This window comes from Ursus arctos, unplaced genomic scaffold (assembly GCF_023065955.2).
Source record: "Ursus arctos isolate Adak ecotype North America unplaced genomic scaffold, UrsArc2.0 scaffold_2, whole genome shotgun sequence".
In the NCBI taxonomy this organism is placed as follows: domain Eukaryota; kingdom Metazoa; phylum Chordata; class Mammalia; order Carnivora; family Ursidae; genus Ursus; species Ursus arctos.
In genome coordinates this window covers 14700455-14721391 of record NW_026622874.1, presented here as the reverse complement: position 1 = coordinate 14721391, position 20937 = coordinate 14700455, and the positions used below count along the sequence as shown (strand labels likewise).

At 40.0% G+C, this 20937-nt stretch overlaps 1 protein-coding gene across 3 annotated transcripts in view; it reads right to left on the bottom strand.

The window, feature by feature from the left end:
* Window positions 1-2131: 2131 nt before the first annotated feature.
* Window positions 2132-20937, bottom strand: part of DARS2 (aspartyl-tRNA synthetase 2, mitochondrial) — a 26564-nt gene continuing 7758 nt past the window's right edge. For 2 of the 3 annotated variants that reach the window (XM_057315472.1, XM_026509330.4), the window contains 10 exons: window positions 20317-20423; window positions 19084-19153; window positions 17723-17902; window positions 16564-16671; window positions 14984-15046; window positions 10202-10354; window positions 7495-7713; window positions 7169-7279; window positions 5332-5407; window positions 2132-4556 (listed from right to left, as the gene is read on the bottom strand). In XM_057315472.1, the coding sequence (XP_057171455.1) occupies window positions 4342-4556; window positions 5332-5407; window positions 7169-7279; window positions 7495-7713; window positions 10202-10354; window positions 14984-15046; window positions 16564-16671; window positions 17723-17902; window positions 19084-19153; window positions 20317-20423 (1302 nt within the window). In that variant the 3' untranslated portion in view covers window positions 2132-4341. The remainder of the gene's footprint in view (window positions 4557-5331; window positions 5408-7168; window positions 7280-7494; window positions 7714-10201; window positions 10355-14983; window positions 15047-16563; window positions 16672-17722; window positions 17903-19083; window positions 19154-20316; window positions 20424-20937) is intronic. The other variant, XM_057315473.1, reaches the window with a different exon arrangement.

The window sequence follows — 20937 nt, the reverse complement described above, 5'->3', positions numbered from 1 at the left end:
AAGTATATATACTTTTACATATAAAGCTTGCATGTATTCTTTATATATATATATATATATATATATATGTATATTCTTGTTCCCTTTTTTATGTAATAGTGCCATTTTCTGAATCAGAACACTTTTGAGAAGCATAAAGATTACAAATTTTGATATATTGTTCATCATTTTGGAATTTCAGTTACTGAATCTTGACCTTGATAAATACTTTAAGTATTAAATATTTTGTTTGACAAAAGAGCAAGTACATGTGAAGCACTTCTGCCACATAACAAAGTATGATTTTTTTCTAGAAAAATCATGTGCAGTGTTTTTTTAAAGATCTCTGAATCTTTTATTTATTTTTAAAGATTTTATTTGTTTATTTGAGAGAGAGAGAGAGAGAGAGACAGCCAGCAAGAGAGGGAACACAAGCAGGGGGAGTGGGAGAGGAAGAAGCAGGCTCCCAGCAGAGGAGACCGATGTGGGGCTCGATCCCAGAACGCTGGGATCACGCCCTGAGCCGAAGGCAAACGCTTAACGACTGAGCCACCCAGGCGCCTCATATTTTTTGAGTAATCTCTAAACCCAACGTGGGGCTCGAACTTACAACCCTGAGATCAGGAGCCACACGTTCCACCGACTGCCAGTCAGGTGCCCCTGCCAGCAGAACTATGTGCTTTTTCCATACGACATCATTTTTACTTGAAAACAAGGCTGACACATTGAGATGATTCATATTTGGGTATCTGGCAGATATTTTCTAAAAAAAAACCAAGTAAGTTGGGGGCAGCTGGATGGTATAGTTGGTTAAGTGTCTGACTTCTGGTTTCGGCTCAGGTCATGATCTCGGGGTCGTGTTAGGCTCTGCACTCAGCATGGAGTCTGCTTGGGAGTCTCCCTCTGCCCCTTCCGCTCATGCTCTCTATCTTAAATAAATAAATCTTGAAAAAAAAAAACAAAACCCAAAACAAAATATTGTAAGTTTGGAAAAAAACTGATGGTCTTTGTTGGCAATGTTGAAAATCAAGCTTTCTAATGAAAAACAGAATTTGGAAAGCTTGTATCTGTCACTGCAAGAAGCCCTTGCAGCTTCTTCATACTTAAAGACTTGTGACAAATTGGTGGTGATATTAATATGATTTTTTTAGATATTGTCGGCCGAAATGTCTCAACATTTGGAAGATTTGTATAACTCACTGTACCAATATTTTCCAAATGATCAGTGTGTGGTGTTACAAAAGCATGCATCAACCAATGGACTTTAGTAAAGTTTATCAATATGATTTCAGATTCTACACTGCGACTAATCTTTAAGGAACTTGTCAAGCTTTTGTACAGTATCAAAGAATACCCATAATTATCAGGAAGACTATTAAAATACTCCTCTTTTTTCCAACTTCACACTTACTTGAGGCCAGGTTTTCTTTATGTATTTCAAACAAAACAACATATGACAACAGACTGAATGCAGAAGCAGATAATGAGAATCCAGTGTCTTCTGTTAAGCAGTATCAAAAAGATTTGCAGAAACGTAAAACAACGTCATTCTTTAATTTTTGTTTTGAAAAATAATTACTTTTAAAATAAAAACATGCTATTTGTGTCAACATGTCAGGGGTTCATTATTTTAAAATGAATTGATACATATTTAAGAAATCTTAATTCCTACTGTAGAAGAGCTTTATCGATACTCTTTGGGGTCCTCAATAATTTCCAAAGAGTTAAGTGGTCCTGAGACCAAAATTTGAGAACTGCTATTCTAGGTTAAGAAACAGGAGCCTAGAGAGGTTCAATGGCTGGGCAAGGTTGCATAACTAGAGGATGGTAAAGCGGGAATTAAATTCAGGTTTGTCCAACTCACGCAAGCTCTTTCTACCAAGTACACGGTCTTAAATAGAGAAGACAGACTCAGATGTGCACTGTTGTAAGACTTATATGGGCAACTGTTACACAGCTGTCTCATCTGACATTCTTACTGTGTACCTGGTTATTTCTCATGGTACAAAGTAACTCCCTTTCCTCAAAATAAGAAAAAAGTATCCTTAGTATTTTTAGGATGGGTTATGCTTAAAAAACCTCTAGCAAGGAATGTGATCAGTGTTACAGAGCTCTGGTTCTTCAGAGAAGGCAATACTGGAGCAGCTGTATAGATGCATTGTTTTATTCAAGCAAAGCCCAAGAGCATAAAGCAATCCCATCAGACTCATCGTCTGACAAATCTCTTCCCAACAAGGAGAACTGTTCATAAGACAGAGCTCTCTTGAAGCTAATAATAACTATTGATGTCGTAGCTGGCCCTTGCTTACCTTGTTTTTAAAACTTGCAACACAGGATAAATGTAAATTCCCTAGGAAAGTGGGGAGATGGGATTTGAAATAAACTCAGCATCCTGTTTACAATCAGATTGTACATTTCAAAATCCTGGCTGTGTTGTTTTCACCTTTATCATTAAGTAGTTCCTTAATTTTTGAGAAAAGACTTAATTTAAAATTTCACCCAACTTCAATGATAAGGATCTAAAATAGTGACATTTCCCTGGATTTCAGAATAAGCATTTTGCTTTTTTTCCCTGAGAGGCAAGACTGAAGAAAAGCCGAGGGATATCCAAAATGACTAGGTCTTTGAGATAACAATACAGGACTGATTGACTTCTGAGGACCAGGGGCCTTTGGTATTTGCAGCCTAGAAAATATTCTCTGGATTTTAGGTGTTTTCTGGAACTCTCATTTCCAGGATAAAAGACAACATTTTGGTTGGAATTAGGCTTTACACAGTCAATAGTGAATTACATTTATCCCATGGGGGATAAATGGACATAAACTGCATTTCCCCACCTATTAAAGGGAATCTCCAGAAATTCTCTCCACTGAGAAAGGGATACCCTTTCTCACCAGGAGAGTCCTGCCAGCAAGAACTTTCTCGCTCCAGAGTACACCCACAGATGGGGAGACTGGGTTCGAGGACATACTTTAGAGAAACGCTCCCCCTAACGGCGAACCACTTTTCTGCAGCAGTGAAGAACATTCACTCTTCTTGGTCTATTGAGTTTCATAGATGAGAACTGGAAGGGAAGCTGATTTTATTTTCAAACAAAAAACAAGTATAGGATTGCACTGCTTAGAGTACTAAGAAAAACAGGCAGGGATTGAAGACTGATACTTGGTACTTACAAATTACACATCAAAAGAATGTCAAGGCAAAAGTGAAGATAAAGTAGAAAAGAACTCTTTCATTAATCAAGGCCTTGTTCCCATTTCATAATTATTAACTAATTATAAGCTTTGATTTATGTCACAGAATGTATAAGAGAATTACAATAGTTTCAGTATTCACTTTTCTATATATATTTGAGGTTGGCCCGAGATCAATATTTTCAATTACTTACAACTGAGGAGAAGTGTTATTCAGAGATTGATATAATAATTTTATTATTTCTTTAAAGATTTTATTTTTAAGTAATCTCTATACCCAATGTGGGGCTCAAACTTACAACCCCAAGATCAAGAGTTGCATGCTCTACCCACTTAGCCAGCCAAGCACCCCAATAATTATTTTTAAAAATACAATCACAAATAGAATACTGATTAATAAAATTACTCTTTTTCTTATACTATAGATATGTTTTCTTTAGACTATAAGATATATAAGTACACCTGTATCTGTTTACAGATAAATAATACCATTTTCTGACATTTGTGTAATGCTTTATAGGTTTTCAAAGCATTTTCACTCATAATTCCTTTCACACATCATTACTTCTGGTTCTGGAAGAGGAGCCCTGTGAGGTAGCCAGGACAAGCAGTGTTCCCATTTCAAAGAAGCAGGAAAGGAGGCTTATGTAACTTGCTCAAGGTGAAAAACTAAGATTTTATGACTTTCCTTTTGGTGATTTTTTTTTTTTTTTTGCATTATATCATGATGCTTCTCACTATATTATGCTGATAGTTGAGATGTCACTATCTAGCTTAATTTACAGGACTCTCTTGATGAGGCTGGTTGAACTGACTGCCCCATCAACTGACTAGTCTAAAGGGGCAAGCATTTCCCCACATGGTCGGATTACCTCTGTCTTAACTATCCAGGTATGAAAAACACGATGAGAAAACACTAAGCTATTATATTACTCAGACAAAGGGCCATTTTCACACCTCTCCGGGTAACAGAAACTGCAAAAATGTCCCAAACAAAAAATCCTAGTAATGCATGTTATCAAGTCAAAATTGGATACCTTCTGTTTCTTTGTTGTGGTGAAGAATGTTGTCTGGATTCCTTCCACCTACAGACGTGCTTATCAGACCTGTGCAGAACTCCGCATCTGATTTCAGCCTTGGGGAAGCAAAGCAGACAAAACTCAGAAGCTCAACTTTCTGGACAGTACGGCTGATTCAACGAGCTCTTTTCTGCTTCTGAGTTTGCTGGCCAGGAGACCTGGATATGATAGGGCTTCAGTTCCTCAGGAGGGAGCGAATCTGGGGCATTGCTCATGAGGTCGTGCCCCTTGAAGGATTTAGGGAAGGCTATGACATCTCTGATGCTTGGTGCTCCAGTGACAAGGCATATCAGTCTGTCTAACCCTGGAAGTAAAACACAAAGGTAACAGATGAGAATGTAATCTAAGGTTGGGAGTGACTGAGTTTTTCCAAAGGTTGTAGAGAACTTTTAAATAAGAATCTTTAACTAGTTGCAGCCAAGCAGAGTTCCCTGCCTTTTTTAGGGAACTTCTGTTTGCTGGAAGGTTCTTTTCTGTCTTATTCTAGAAAAATGCTGAGGATGAATATTCACATGTTCAAATCAAGTCACAGCAATTAATGAGTCCTTACCAAGGGTTTTCTAAAGGTTGACAAAAATCAGGTGCTGTGCAGGGCACTCTAAGAACACAGATGGAAGTCCTTGCTGTCGAGGGCTTACAATCTAGGTGAGCTCCCGAGAATTTCTCACACTCCTCCTTGCTTGATAAAACAAGCAAGGTGAGCAACCATGGCGGAAGGGCACTGGCATATTCCTACTCTCACACAAACTGAATACTATGGAACAGTGCCTTCCAGACGCCTACAAATATGTCTGTGAGCCTCCAGGGATTTCAGCAATACTGACTTAACACTGAAGTTTTATTCTATTAAGAAATCTTCCAAATGCAAATTATCAGCTGTTTTACCTTTAACTGGTAAAGTACATTTTAAACATATATCAATGAAATGAAAATACTTAAAATCTTATAGAATTCTTGGGCTCACACCCTGTCCTTTTTACCCCCTCCTCTCTTCCTCTGCCCCTGCCTGGAAACTGAGCCCAAATTTGAGACATACGGTTATGGAATGAAATTTAGCTTGTCAAAGAACAGCTGTTTACCTAAGGCAATTCCTCCATGAGGGGGCGCCCCAAAATCTAAAGCCTGGAGCAGATGGGAGAGCAATTTCACATCTTCCTGAAATTCAAAACAGAATTCAATTTGAATACACACTGAGGGTCCACAGTAAGCTTAGGTGCTAAAGGGAAAAAACAGTTGAGTTAAAAAAATACCTTAAGAGGCTTACAGTTTAGCAAGAGAATAGGACAAGTCACAGATATTAAAACATGCAGAGAAATGCCTGGTACTCAGGAAATGCAGCCAATATTATACTGATAATGTGAACAGAGTAAGGCCAATCAAGGACACAGAGGGGGTGGGCTCAGAAGGGTAGGATGAAAGCAGGGAACTGTCCTATCACATTATTAAGAAAGGAACAGTGTCATGGGACACCTGGGTGGCTCAGTCAGTTAAGCGTCTGCCTTTGGCTTGGGTCATGATCCCAGGGTCCTGGGATTGAGTCCCACATCGGGCTCCTTGCTGGGTGGCGAGCCTGCTTCTCCCTCTCCCCCACTTGTGCGCTCTCTCTCGCTCTCTCAAATAAATAAAATCTTAAAAAAAAAAAAAAAAAAAAAGAAAGGAACAGTGTCAACTGCTGGTAGGTAGGACAACTCGGGGGCCAAGAACAGGACACTGGATTTGCTGGCCTTGCAAGTTAACTTATGTGGGGCACTGTGCGTAGAAATGTTGGAAGTGTATCTGATAATGGTTCTCTCACAGGCTACAGATCTGAAAGAAGTGGGGAGCTTTTAAGGAAGGAGTGTTAAAGCCTCACACTTACAGCCTTTTATTTAATTGATCTGGTGTGGAGTAGTGGGGTGGTTTTTTGTTTTTAATACTTTTCCCCTTGATTCTGTTCCAATGTGCAGCGGGGCTGAGAACCACCGGTGGCAGCAGCAGAAGCACTGGATTCTCACTGACTCATTTGAGAAGCTTAACCATGAAAGGAAGGAAGGAACTCGGCTGGGAAACTGATGACTGGATGCATTGAGTTGGGAGGAGAAACATGCGGGGAGGTCGCAATGTCCTCAAAGCTAATGGGGAGTCTGGGTTTTGAGTTCTCCAATCCTGCTTTCAAATTAAGTTCTTCCATCCTACCTCACACCTGTTAGTTAATCCAACTAAATGATCTCTCAGGATCAGACTCTCTTGAACATTTTCTTTCTTGAAATCTACCCTGGCCTTCAATGGAATCATCAAGAAGCTGCCAGGTCCTTAGGCCTGCATCTGTGGGGACTCTTCTTTTTAAAATCCTGATTTTCCCACTCTCTATCATTAAAATACCTCCCTGCCCATATTAAATGATACAAAATTCTTTCAAGCCCGGCTCTTTCTCTACATTATCAACATTTCCATGAATTTTTGACCGCATCATTTTTTGTGCTGTGTCGTGGTTCGGAGGTTAGGGGCTTAGGCTCAAGAGCCACCCTGCCTGGATTCGAATAGTGGCTCAGTTTACTTCTGTGCTGTGTGACTCTGGGCAGATTAATTAATCTGTCTCAGTCATTCATCTTTAAAATGGACAGAACAGGGGTATTTATCTCAAAAAGTAATTGTGAGGATTAAATGTCCGGGCATATATGGTCCTTAGTGCCTGGCACAGATGGTCAGTACTAACAAACGGCTATTATGATCATTTACTTTTCTAAGTCTTACACTAGAGGTAGAGAGACAAGCCAACACTGTTCTGTATCTAGTGAATCTTTCATTTATACCAATTAAAAATAAAACCCCACAAACATTCTGGAAGGCAGCGATGCTCATCACTATACCATCAATGCTGGCTAAAACAACAAATATTCTGGTTAAAAAACAAAACAGGTTAGAAGATGATGTTACCTTCAGCAACGTTGCCAGAATGTAACGCTGGAGCTCTGCATCATGGATTCGGATAGAACCACCTCCTATCTCACTGCCATTTAAAACCAAGTCATAGTGTTGGCTGCGGACCTAGAAGATTCACAGAGCCTTTACGTTAAGAGAAAATTTCTAGTTTTCTGTTCTACGGGTTGAAGACAGTGCAGCTATTGAGAGACAGTTTATTCACTACGGGCTCAAACCCGACCATCTCTTCTGAGGTTACCAGGACTGGGTCAGACGGAAATCTGAACGTCTTTGCCTTTGTTTCCACATTTCCTTTTTATCTGGAAATACAGATATGGTACCTTCTCAGGTTCGGTGTATAGGAGCTGGATGTCACTGGGGTGGGGAGCTGTGAATGGGTGGTGGGCTGACTCCAGTTCTCCGGGATTTTCCTCCTTGGGAAGGAAGAGTGGGAAATCCACAACCCAAAGGAAAGAGAACAGAGTTGGGTCACGCAGCACCAATCCTCTCGCTTCTAGAAGGTCAGCACATTCCAGTCGTAATTTTCCCAGCACAGAGCACTGCAAACAGAAGATATAAACATTGACTTAGCCGCTGTGACAGGTAGGCAGCAAATGATACAAGCTGGACTCTACAGCCAGGCCGTCCTCTCAGAAGGGATTAGACAATTAATAGATGAGACACCCTGAGCCTCTCAGGAGACAAAGAGCTGAGGATGATCGGATTGAAACATGGTTGAGAAGGCCCGTCCCACTCGGCAGATCGGGTGAGGATTTGATAACACAGTGACTGAGGGCACGGGCACTCGAGCGTGACTAACCTGGGGGTATCTCAGTTTGGCTACTGACTCACTTGTCCGCACCTTTTTCCAGAGGACAATGGAGATAAATCCATCTACTCCAAAGGCTGTTGTGGAGATCAAGGGAGACACGGCACAAGAGGTGCAACATCCATGGCGGCTACTCTGTGATTATTTTCCTGAATTATAATCACAGATTATTGTGTGGGGTGTGGTGAGGCTCTGAGGAGTGCCTGGCACACAGCTGATGGCCTAGTAAATGTCTATTAATTAGAGGGGCGGTATGGGGAAGAGGTCCATTTAAGAGTGTGACTTTTGAAACTAGACTTCATAGTTAGAAACCTGGCTCCTCCACTGCCTAGCTGCGTGTGAGCAAATTTCTAACCTCCGTGTTGTCTTCTTTCTTTTTTTAAAAAATATCTATTTATTTGAGAGAGAGAACATGAGAGAGAGCAGAGAGCACAAGCTGGGAGAGGGGGAAGAGGGGCAAAGGGAGAGGGAGAAGCAGACTCCCCGCTGAGCTGGGTGTCCAACATGGGGCTTGATTCCAGGACCCCGAGAACATGACCTGAGTCGGAGGCAGACGCTTAACTGACTGAGCCACCCAGGTGCCCCCATGCTTCAGTTTTCTGATCTTAGAATGGTAACTGTATCAGTCCTTCTCTCCGATAAGGTTGGCATGAGGATTAAATGAATTAATATACACCAAGTACACAGAACACTGCTGAACAAACAGAAGTGTTCACTAAGTGCTAACTATGAAATACAGGGCTTCCCTGAGAAAGGAAACCATGCCTGGAAGACACGCACAGGGTGTCACTTTACGGCCCACTGTAGCTTACATTAAATATGCACCCAGGGTACTTGCACTGTGACATATTCAGAATGCTAATGCTATTCCTCATAAATCTGGTTTCTAGTTCTTTCAAGGAGTCCCAGTAGGAATTCCAATGGTACCTTCCTGAGAGAAGACCACCAGCAGTTTCGCCTCAGACCAGGGGAAAGCAGAATGACCAAACGAGTTTGCAGCAATATATTTATATAATACAAAATCCCAAGTTCTTTTGTAAGAAACTCATTGACAGTAAAATTTGTAATTAACTGGTGCATTCCCCAGCAAATTTGTCAGGGCTGTTCATGGCTGGTATTAAAAAATAATGTTGAAAAGTGAATTCATTAAAAACATGACTATGGTATCCAAACAAATTTGTAATTAAATAGCTTTCTTCACTCCACTATGGCAGGGGAAGGGAAAGATAGTGGGTTACACTTATGTATTTATTCAAAAGAAATCTTATAAAATTTTATTTATTTACTTATTTAAAGTAATCTCTACACCCGACATAGGGCTCAAACTCATGACCCCAGGATCAAGAGTCACATGCCCTTTCAAATGAGCCAGCCAAGTGCTGGAGAGTGGGTTACATTTAGCATTGAAACAGACCTCTGAAGCTTTTCCTTTGGAAGAAACAATGATATGTACAGCACAAATACAGATTAGAAGAATGGACTTGATAAAGTACTAATCAGACACCACTGCTACAAAGAAATCATATTACACTTTAGTGCAAGAATGAATTTATATCACACTTGACTTTTCCAACATATTTTCAATATTCATGTTTGACACATAGTCCATACTTCTGTACATTTTACAATGATCTCTATGGCTAAATCCACTCCACAGATCTCCTGAAGAGTGGGGAGTTAGCCAGGGCATGGTGGCACTCTTCCCCTCCCAGCTGCTGCTCCTGAGAGGAAGGGTCCTGCCTTCACCAAGTAGGGCCAGAAATGTCTGCCAGCCCAGTAGCCTTCCAGCAGTCTGGTCTCTCCCTCCACAGTTTTAGAAATGCATTATCTACAAAAGTTTGGGATTACTAAATTTTCCTAATCTGCAAAACCTTGAAAATGAAAATATTTTTTCACGGCCCTACAAGGAATACCAATAGTCTACCTGAGTGGCTTTCCTAATCGGAGCCAGATCTAATCTGTGTGAACCATGCCAATCATCACAATTATGACCGTGTGAGCAATGCTGATGGAGGCTGGGAGCTGATGAAGAAAACTCTAGTTCTGACACAGTGCAGTATTTGTAAGTGCTGAAAGCTATTTATTAATAGAAAAAACTCACGTAGAGCAGCCCCATTTTATGGAATTAACAGTCAATTTTAAATATGTACTATATACGCAGGAAAAGAGAGGCATCATGCAGCATCAACAGCACAGACGTTCACAGTAGTTTCTCTTACTGCTTTCTTGTGCTCCCCAGCAGTCAGCAGGACCACATCATCCTCTCGGATTTCCATGAGTCTGATTAGTCCCGATCTTTGCTCCTCCAGTATGGACTGAGCAACTGGAGAATTCCAATTTCTACTGGCTTTCGGGAATACAGGTAAGACTTCCTGTGATAAGGAAAAAGACTCACTCACATTTTTTTAAAAAGTGGGGGTGATTTATTTTTCTCGTCATAGAAAGATATCTTATTCCCAACAGAACACGAGATAATCTTCATTCCCTCCCTTGACACCTTCAAAATGATACTAGAGGAATTACAAAAGTAATCTCACCATAATCAGAAACTAAAGGGAATAAAAGGTGGGGAGACACCGGCAAAGAGGTTTCTGCAAATTTGTGGCAGGCAGCAAGTGAATGGAATAGGAACAATTATAGCAGAAAGATGTAGGAAGCTCTGGCCTGGAGAAAAACGGAGCAGTCTCAGCACAGAAGGAACTGATTTTACCCTGCAGAAGCCTGGTTTCTTAGGGTAATGGCCAATGGCTCTGCTGCTCCCCCTAAACTGAACCTACCCGTTCACGAAGCTCCTCCAAGGACCCTGTGTTCCCAACCAGCTTAAAAAAAATTTTTTTCTTTATGTAAGCCTACATCCAATGTGGGGCTTGAACTCAGGACCCCGAGATTAAGAGAGATTAAGAGTCACATGCTCCACCCCCAATCAGCTTTTTATTTTTTTATTTTTATTTTTTTGAGTGTGAGGAATGTTTTACTTTTACTATTTTGACTGTCCCGTATTTGATTCTCCTTTTTTTGTTTGCTTTTTATTTATTTTTTATTTTTTTTAAAGATTTTATTTATTTATTTGACAGAGACAGCCAGCGAGAGAAGGAACACAAGCAGGGGGAGTGGGAGAGGAAGAAGCAGGCTCCTAGCTGAGGAGCCTGATGTGGGGCTCGATCCCAGAACGCCGGGATCACGCCTCGAGCTGAAGGCAGACGCTTAACGACTGTGCCACCCAGGCGCCCCTTTTGTTTGCTTTTTAAATGCCTCATTCTGGGATGCAGGCGGAAGAGAGGCGAAGCAGGTGATGGAGATTAAGGAGTACACTTGTGAAGAGCACCGGGTATTGTAAGGAAGTGCTGACTCACTGAAACTAATATTACACTGTATGTCAACTAACTGGAATTTAAATAAAAACTTAAAAAATGCCTCATTCTAAATATATACAATCAACAGTCATCATACTCAAAGAAATTATGCAGTATTTAAAAAGAAAAAAAAAAAAAGGACCCTAGAGGAAAGAGGTAGTTTAGGGACCAAAGGAGGACTGAATCCTCAAAGCACTCAAAAATATATTTTATCAATAAAACCAGAATAAAATATGATGGAAAAAACCAAGAAACAGCTACTGGGACATAAACATGATTGCTGAAAAGAATTCAACAAAAGAGCTGAAGAAATCTCCCAGAAAGAATAAAAAGGACAAAGAAAACGGTGGGAAAGAACATGGGGAAAAAAAAAAGAGAGAGACATACGCAAGTTACAAAAGGAGGTCCAAATATGACTAAAAGAAAGTCCAAAAAAAGAGACTAGAGAGAATGACGAAGTCAAAGCAATTGGTGATAGAACTTTCCACAGATGAAAGACGTGAGCCATCATATTGAAAGGGCCCTGAATGCAAAATGAACCGAATGTACACAAATTGAAATTTTGGAATGTCAAGAATCAGGAGGCTGAATGTCTGGAAAACAATCAGGTTTGCTGTAAAGGAATAAGTTCTTATCAGCATCAGACTTCTCATCAGTAACAGCAGGTATGACAGAAAAAAGCAATGCCTTCCACAAGCCAAGGCTGTGCTAATACAGTAGCCACCACTCACACGTACCTATTTAAATTAACTGAAATGAAATAAAATTAAAAATTCAGTTCCTCAGGTATACTAGCTGCATTTCAAGCATCCGATGGCTACACTGGCTAGTGGCTACCATACTAGACTATGCAGATGCAAAACACTTCCACCACCACAGAAAGTTCTGTTGGACAGCGCTTTTTATTTTTTCCTTTTTAAAAATTAATTTTAGAAAGAGAGAGAGCTTGCAAGAGAGGGCAAGTGGGGGGAGCAGGGGGAGAGAATCTTCAAGCCAACTCCCCACGAAGTGCAGAGTCCGACGCGGGTCTCGATCCCAGGACCCACGAGATCATGACCTGAGCTGAAACCAAGAGTCAGAGGCTCAACCAACTGAGCCCCCTAGTCACTGCAGACTGCACTGTTCTAAAGGGATATGACTGCCAATTCCGAATTTTATACTAAGCCAAATTAGCAATCAAGTGTGAGGTTTCGAACATAAAGACATTTTTAGATGAGGCAAGTGTATCTCTTGTGCACTTTTTTTTTGTTAAGATTTTACTTATTTATTTGACAGAGAGAGAGACAGGCAGCGAGAGATGGAACACAAGCAGGGGGAGTGGGAGAGGAAGAAGCAGGCTCATAGCAGAGGAGCCTGATGCGGGGCTCGATCCCAGAATGCCGGGATCACGCCCTGAGCCGAAGGCAGACGCTTAACGACTGAGCCACCCAGGCGCCCCTCTTGTGCACTCTCTTAGGCAGTTACTTGAGGATATACTGCAGCACAAATAAGAAAGAGGAAGATCTGGGATCCAGGAAGAGCAGCTTCAACGCAGAAGAGGAATGAAGAAAAGGTCCAGAAAGACAGCTGTGCAGGATGTACAGAGTAACTGGGTAAGGCCTGTGTGTCGTAGCTTTGTCTCTCATGCAGGAAGTTCAGAGATAAAGTTTAAAATGCGTAAGTAAAAACAAACACAAACAAACAAAAACACCAGTACGTGGATGTATTTCTCAAAATGGGGACATTCTGGCTGGCGTGGGACTGGAGTGATGTGAGCTAAAGCAGTGCTGCGTCTCATCATTAATGCTTTACTATTTGTATTTTTAATCCTGTGCATGTAGCATATTGCTAAAAATTCATACACATATTTTTAAAAAGTAAGCCAAGTTAAAATATATTAATAAATTGAAAAAACAGAAGTAGTGTCCATTTCTTCTACAAAAAATCCAGTTAATGAGAATGGGCAAAAAAAGAAAAGAGGAAAAGAGAAAAGGAAAAGACGAACATGTAGTAAGGGTTCCATCACTCAAGGCTACTGAAGTTAAACTTCAGGCTTATTTCCTGGTCCTGTCGTTCCTAGATGCAGACTTCAAACAGTAGCAAGATAAAAGCAAAGAAACAAAATTGGGAGATCTAGAGTTGCCAGCTTTGAATTTATCAAAGGCATAAAACAAACCTAAAACATCATCCGCTACTACCATCATTTCATCAAAGAACATACATTTTTACGACAAAGAACAAGAAGTAAAGGATAATTCTTTAAATTCATTTAACTTTATAAAAGCTTTTTATATTGCTCTGACTTCTCTCTCATTTTGCCTTGGCCCATTTTGGAAACCATTATCCTAATCTTTCTTTCTTGTGAAAAATCCTTTTGAGCCTGAGGTCTGAGGCGTGGCTTGTGGTGGTGGTAGAGGAGGGTGGTCCATTTTCAGTACACAAATACTGTGTTTTTACATGGTAATGATCAGTGTTTCTAGAATTCTGTACATTCCTTTTCTTATGAATCATTACAACATGAACATGTACCCCATACTACAAACTCTTTGGAGACAAAGTTTTAAAAAGGAACTTTAATATTAATTCCTTTGATTATACCTTAATTTATTTAATCATTTCATATCATTTCATCTTACTCCTATTGTAAAGGACACTGTAATGAGCATACTGTCCTCACATTTAGAATGTTTTCTACAAAGTATGTCACGAAAAATTAATGACTCAAAGGGCACGATCATTTTTAAGGTTACTGATTCCGAGAAGGCTGAGGCAAATTCCAGGTCCAGTGACAAGGTAAGAAGGCCCATTCCCCCACTCCTGCTCCTCTGTAGTTCAGTTCCTCCATTCACCAAGCCAACAACACAAAATGTGTCTGTCAAAGGTGGATTCAGAATTTTAAAAAGGGTATGGGAAAAACAATGAATACAGGCTTTCTTTCAAACCTTGAACACTTGGGTCTCTAAACTAATCCTAACTGGATTAAAATTCCACATTTATTTTATTTATTTTTAAAAGATTTTTATTTATTGGAGAGCGAGAGAGCAAGAGAGTGAGAGACAGCACAAGTAGGGGGAGGAGCAGAGGGAGAAGCAGACTCCCCGCCGAGCAGGGAGCCTGACCATGAGACCCTGATCTCAGCTGAAGGTGGATACTTAACCACTTAACCGACTGAGCAACCCAGGTGCCCCTCCATATCATATCATATCATATTATATCTTATCTTATTTTATTTTTTTAAAAGATTTTATTTATTTATTTGACGGAGAGAGAGACAGCCAGCGACAGAGGGAACACAAGCAGGGGGAGTGGGAGAGGAAGAAGCAGGCTCCCAGCAGAGGAGCCTGATGCAGGGCTCGATCCCAGAACGCTGGGATCACGCTCTGAGCCAAAGGCAGACGCTCAACGACTGAGCCACCCAGGCGCCCCTCCACATTTATTTTAGAAACTATGGTTGAACTTTCATATTCTGATTAACGGTGAATTCAACTGTCCAAGTCAAAGTCTTAGAGTTATGCCCTGGGATTAGATGAATTTTGAAAAGAAGAAAAGTAGAAGAATGGTCTGAAATAACAAGACCTCAAAACTAGTGATTGTATAAAGAGCTCGAACACTTACTAAAAATATAGAACCCTTAAAAGGGAAAAAAAACTATTGTTATTAACTCCTTACCTGATTAAAATGGTCGGCTGCAAATTTTCTGATGGATTCAAGGTCCTTCCTTTTTAAGTACTTCTGAAAAGAAAAGTAAACTCACCAATAGGACGGCTTCATAAACATGTCTATGATATCACATGGGATACAAATACATTTTGTGTCCTTCCATCACAATAGGATTCAACATAAACTTTAATTTCTGCTTCCAAATGACAACATTTCAGAGTTTGTTACAGGGCTTATTACCACCCTTTCCCCGCCGCCCCTGGTACACAGGTCTCCCTGGAAAAGGCTGTACACGAACTCCACAGAAAAGCCTGCATATGGACCATGTGGGGTACATGTTCAAACCTTTACAACTGAATCGTGTAAGAAAAATAACTTTCAGATCAGAAAGAGAACTTAGAATTTGCTTATTTCAGGTTGCTTAAAATTTTTTGTATCTTCCTCTTTCTAAATTATCTCACTGCCTTTGTAAGTGAGATGCTAGGACTATCACTGTAACTAATATTCTTGGGGCAGTAGACAAGGTATGGGAGATACAAAAAGGTGGAGACGTGATTCACAATCCTGCACTTCTTATAATCTGCTTGGGGAAGACTGGACACACTCAAATTGAGTTAAACAATAATACCAAGCAGTATATGTGACACTGAGCTTATGTGAACGCATATGTCTGGACTAGAGTATGCACACAGATTACTTTCCACTAAACACATGAAGTAAGAAGTAATGAGACTGAATTCTTACTCCCATTTTGAATACACTAATATGCTCAAGTATACAAATGAGTCGTCTTTCAAAATAGTAACTTCATTCAAAGTACTTCTGGAACCCCTCTTCTCAAATTCTGCTCAAAGCAGGTGCGCTAACTACAGAAAACAGACATGTCTCCTCACCTCAGAGTCAGGGTTGGCCTAGCCCAGCCATTCTTTCTCCTACCCTCACTTCCCCCCACTTTTGCTTTTCTCACAGCTCTACCTCCTTGCCCTCCTGCTGTTATTAATTCAATTGAATGCAACTGAGACCAGGGCCCTCCGAAGACCCAGAACCAACATGAAACGGTGATGCTGGAGCTGACGGGGGCTTGCAGCCTTTGGATAAACTGAGACTGGAGGACATACGAACACTATTTCATGCTCATCACTGGTGGGAATGATTCCAAAGGAGGAGTACTTTACAGCATCGTTTAAAAGACAGACAAAAACTCGAGATCTTGAGTGTAAACTCACACTCACAAGGTTTTATTCTCTACTTATACTTTCAGGGATACTGTTAGACTTTATATAAAAATATGGATTCTCTTTCTTTCTTTCAGAAGGGAGGGAGGGTAGAGGGACAGACAGAGAGAGACTCTCAAGCAGGCTCCACGCCCAGTGCAGAGCCCAACGTGGGGCTCAATCTCAGGACCCTGAGATCATGACCTGAGCTGAAATCAAGAGCTGGACACTTAACTGACTGAGCCACGCAGGCACCCCTGAAAATATATATTCTTAAAAAAAGAATTGTTCTTCTTGAAGTTTGAATGTGCCAATGCTGAACATATTTACTTCCCAAATATACACTCTAGAGAAACAGAACTGCGAGTCACTTACTGTTCCTTCAGAGATACATATGGCTTTGACGGTTCCTTGGGGTTTACTAAGTGCATCTTGAAGAAATCCAACCTCTGTGTTTCTGAGCACATCACTAATATCTATAATCTATAAAATGGGTAATAAAAAAAGGTAACTAAATGTGAAGTAATTTTTATCTCAAAAATTTTTACAAACATGATTCTAAAGAAGCAAGTAGGTCTTATTAAGTTAAAAATTATAGAGTGCAATCATAGTTTTTACCATGCATTGGGCACTATGGCAGGGGTTAAGGTACTAATGTATTATTCATTATTATTAATTCATTTAATCAGTACAAGAGTATGAGATACGCACTCTCATTATCCCCATGTAGTACAGGAAGGAATCAAGCACAAGAAGAAAATTAATCGGCCAAGACGACACAGAGCTGGAACTTAACCTAAGTCTGACCTAAGCACCACTATTTCATATTACAAAAGAAAAAATAAAGAGTGGTTAAGTTGGCAGCTGTAAGTAAGCAGTTAAGACATTTTGTATATTTTTTTCATCCCAAGAATCGAGCACTGCCTATTCATAGACTTAGTGGAACTTCAATTTCTGAGCAATTTGCACTGAGAACTAAGATAGAGAAATGCCACCAGCATTGTAGACATGAAGGGCCGTTGCTCTCTAAAGCAAATAATGAGAGGCTTGCTAAAGGAAACTGCTCTAATCAAATTCTACTCTTACCCCTCATTAAAATATGTGTAAATCTTAATATTTTGAATACACATTTCCATATGTTTGAGCTTTTTCTAGGCTAGGGAAAAAGAATAACTCTTAATCATTTGCCTTCCAAGTGCCATTTTAGCTTAAGAAAAATTGAAGAGGAAAGAATAGAGCTTTTTTTTTTTCTTTCAAGTGACCATTCATGTCCATATAATTAATAAGCTGTCAGTAATAAAAACTTTATGGCAAGAACCTTACTCTTGGAAACAGTCTTGGAGCACATAGACAGGACAAAAGTACTGTAGTACTAACACGCTTTTATTCTCTCTTGCTATAGCTTGGTAACAAGCTAAGGTAACAACAAAAAATATGATATAACAATGTGTGTAACTGGTTGTAAATTTCAAAGTGGTTTAGAAGACTGCAGGACTATGGTGGGTCAGAGTCCTGGAAAAGTGAAGAAAAGTACCTTCATGCCAAAGCGAGTGTCAGGTTTATCAGTTCCGTAGCTGGCCAATGCCTCAGCAAAAGTCAGAGAAGGAAAAGGAACCACCACAGGATCTTTGTCACTGGGCCAGGAATACTGGAGCAGGCCCTCAATTAGTCTCTGGATTCCGGTCTGGTCTACAAAAGACATCTCTATGTCAATCTGAAACCAAAATAACATATGGAAACTAACTTGAACGGCCACAGTATTAATATGTACATATTTATACATTCCTCTGGTTTCAAGCTACCATAGCCTTCCGCACATACTTAATACATGGGTGGGAGTTGGGAGCATAAATATTATTGTATTTCTGTTTTATGTCAGGCATTGTTCTAATGCTTTACATATATCAACCTGTTTAGTACCCATCATTCTCCTCACGGCTTAAGGCTCAGAGAAGCTTTGTAACCTGCTGGTGTACATGCAGTTAATAAGTAGTGAGGCTACACTTGATCCCAGGTCTGCCCAACTCCAAAGCTTATGATTTCTGCGCTTCACCACACTGATTAATATGCTATCATATAAAAACCAAATCATGATATCTTTGATGAGTCTAAAGATTAAACAGATTAAGTACCAATGTACAGAATTCTTGGTTCATAATGTACCAGAGATTTGTTTTAAAGAACTTTATCCTAGCAACGGCCATTACGACACTGCAGGAATCTTTGGCATTTCTTAGTTGATGACCATACGCGTTATAAGGACACACGAAATGGATCAAAAATTAAATAGTGTCTCAACTGCAGGTTAGTTTAATTAAATATCTGATGGATAAAATGTAATGAGAAGTAAAGCACTGGCATACACTAGAGCTCTTGTGGGTTCAGTTCCAGACTGCTGCAATAAAGCATAATCACAATAAAGGAAGTCAAATTAATTTTTTGGTTTCACAGTGCCTATAAAGGTTACGTTTATACTATACTGTAATCTACTAAGTGTGCAATAACATTATGTCAAAACAAGTATGTACCTTAATTAAAAAATACTTTATTGCTAGAAAATGCTAACCATCACCTGAGTTTTCAGTGAGTCACAATCACTGAACCCAGATCACCAAAACAAATATAATGAAAAAGTTTGAAATATTGCAAGAATTACCAAAACGTGACACAGAGACACCAAGTGAACAAATGCTGTTGGAAAAATGGTGCTGACAGACCTGTTCTACACAGGGTTGTCACAAATCTTCAATTAGTAAACAATGTAATGTCTGGGAAGCCCCATAAAGCGAAATACAATAAAACAAGGTCTGCTGATATATAAAATTACTGCCCAGTCTTGAACTACTTGGCTGGAGCAAGGCTGAGTGAGAGACAAAAGTGAATATAACTTAGTACCTGAGTAAACTCAGGCTGTCGGTCTGGTCTCGAACCTTCATCTCGATAACATCGGGCAACCTGAAAATATCTACCATTGAAAAGTAGCATGAGTTGAGTTGTGATTCTAGGAAGATACACACACTTTTCCCCAGAAGTTCATGGCAGTGCAGTCTATAAATTAAATAAATTAATAATGGTACCTGAAGGACATAAGAAATTTTAAAATTCTTTACGATGCTGTAATCTAAGCAGATATACAGTAGACACATAAGAAACTATTCTATACATTGATTTAAAAATATACAATGGCACCTTTCAATATTCATATATTAGATCGGCACGCAAGGCGGTTTACGCTTCTTAATATATACTCTTTTGCTCTGGCCAAATCAAAGTACTTATTGCTCCATAAATACACTCGAGCTTTCTTGTGCTATGCCACTCCCATTCTCATCTTCAAATGCTGAGATGCAGCACTGTCCCAGAAGGCCTTGCTCACAAAGTTTTTTAAATGATATTTCCTCAAACAATATCTAGTTTGTAACCCTCAACAAACTTATTTTTGGGTTCTATCATAGTTGGCAGTTGGTTTATTTATTACCCTATTCTTACTACATTCATTAACTACTGGAGAGCAAAACCTTTCCTTTTTGTCCTCCCCTCCCTTTCTTCCTTTCCTTTCTTTCTTCCTTCCTTTCTTTCTGGTAGGCTCCACGTCCACCATGGAGCCCAACTCAGGGCTTGAACTCACGACCCTGAGATCAAGACCTGAAGTGAGATCAAGAGTCGGACACTTAGCCGACTGAGCCACCCAGGCGCCCCTAAAACCTTTCCTTTTTGTCCTCCCCTCCCCTCCCTTTCTTCCTTCCTTTCTTTCTGGTAGGCTCCACGTCCACCATGGAGCCCAACTCAGGGCTTGAACTCACGACCCCGAGATCAAGACCTGAAGTGAGATCAAGAGTCGGACACTTAGCCGACTGAGCCACCCGGGTGCCCCTAAAACCTTTCCTTTTTTGTTTTTAATTCCCTGCACATCTACTAGCATAGAGCTTTGCACATGGAGGCCACCCAATACATCTTTACTAAATAATGACTACAAATGTTTAGGGTACTTTACAAGTATTTTCCAAATGCTCATGCATTTTCTAACTTCTTTTAAGAAATCAGATAATTTTGTGTTTCCCCTTTTTCTCCCCACCTTCCTCCCCTTTCTTTTTCTGATAACTTACTAGTAGCATACAGAAGGCTCACCTGTCTAAACCACCAACCATCAGAAGCTGTTTAAACTGTTGAGGACTCTGAGGGAGGCAATAAAACTTTCCAGGTTCCCTGGATGGTATTACAAACTCTTTTGCACCCTTTAAAGAGAGAAGGAGAGCAGAAATATTATTGTTAAAAAAACCTGAACCTAAGATCTGGTGGAAGTTGATACTTTGGCACATCAACAAAGTTAACTAAAGAGCAAATGACAGAGATCATCTCTTGCTCATCTTTTAGTCCGCCAAAAGCCTTGCACATAGTAGGCTTTTAACAATGTGTGTACGTGGCAGGTAGTAAATGCGTGGTTGTTGAAATGAATTCCCAATTCTGTTACGAGCTGATAGAATTTTGTGCAATTCCTATCCAATAACTGCTAACTCCTTTCTTAAACTATGGTTTTATAAGTCCATGGACTGTACAGATTAAATAACAATGTTTAGAAATGTCAATTCTTAATGAACAAGGAGTTTATTTTAAGTTTTTTTATTTATTTAAGTAACCTCTATATTCCATGTGGGGCTTGAACTCACAAGCCTGAGATCAAGAGTTACATGCTCTCCTGACTGAGCCAGCCAGGTGCCCCACAAGGGGTTTATATTTAAGTAAACAATT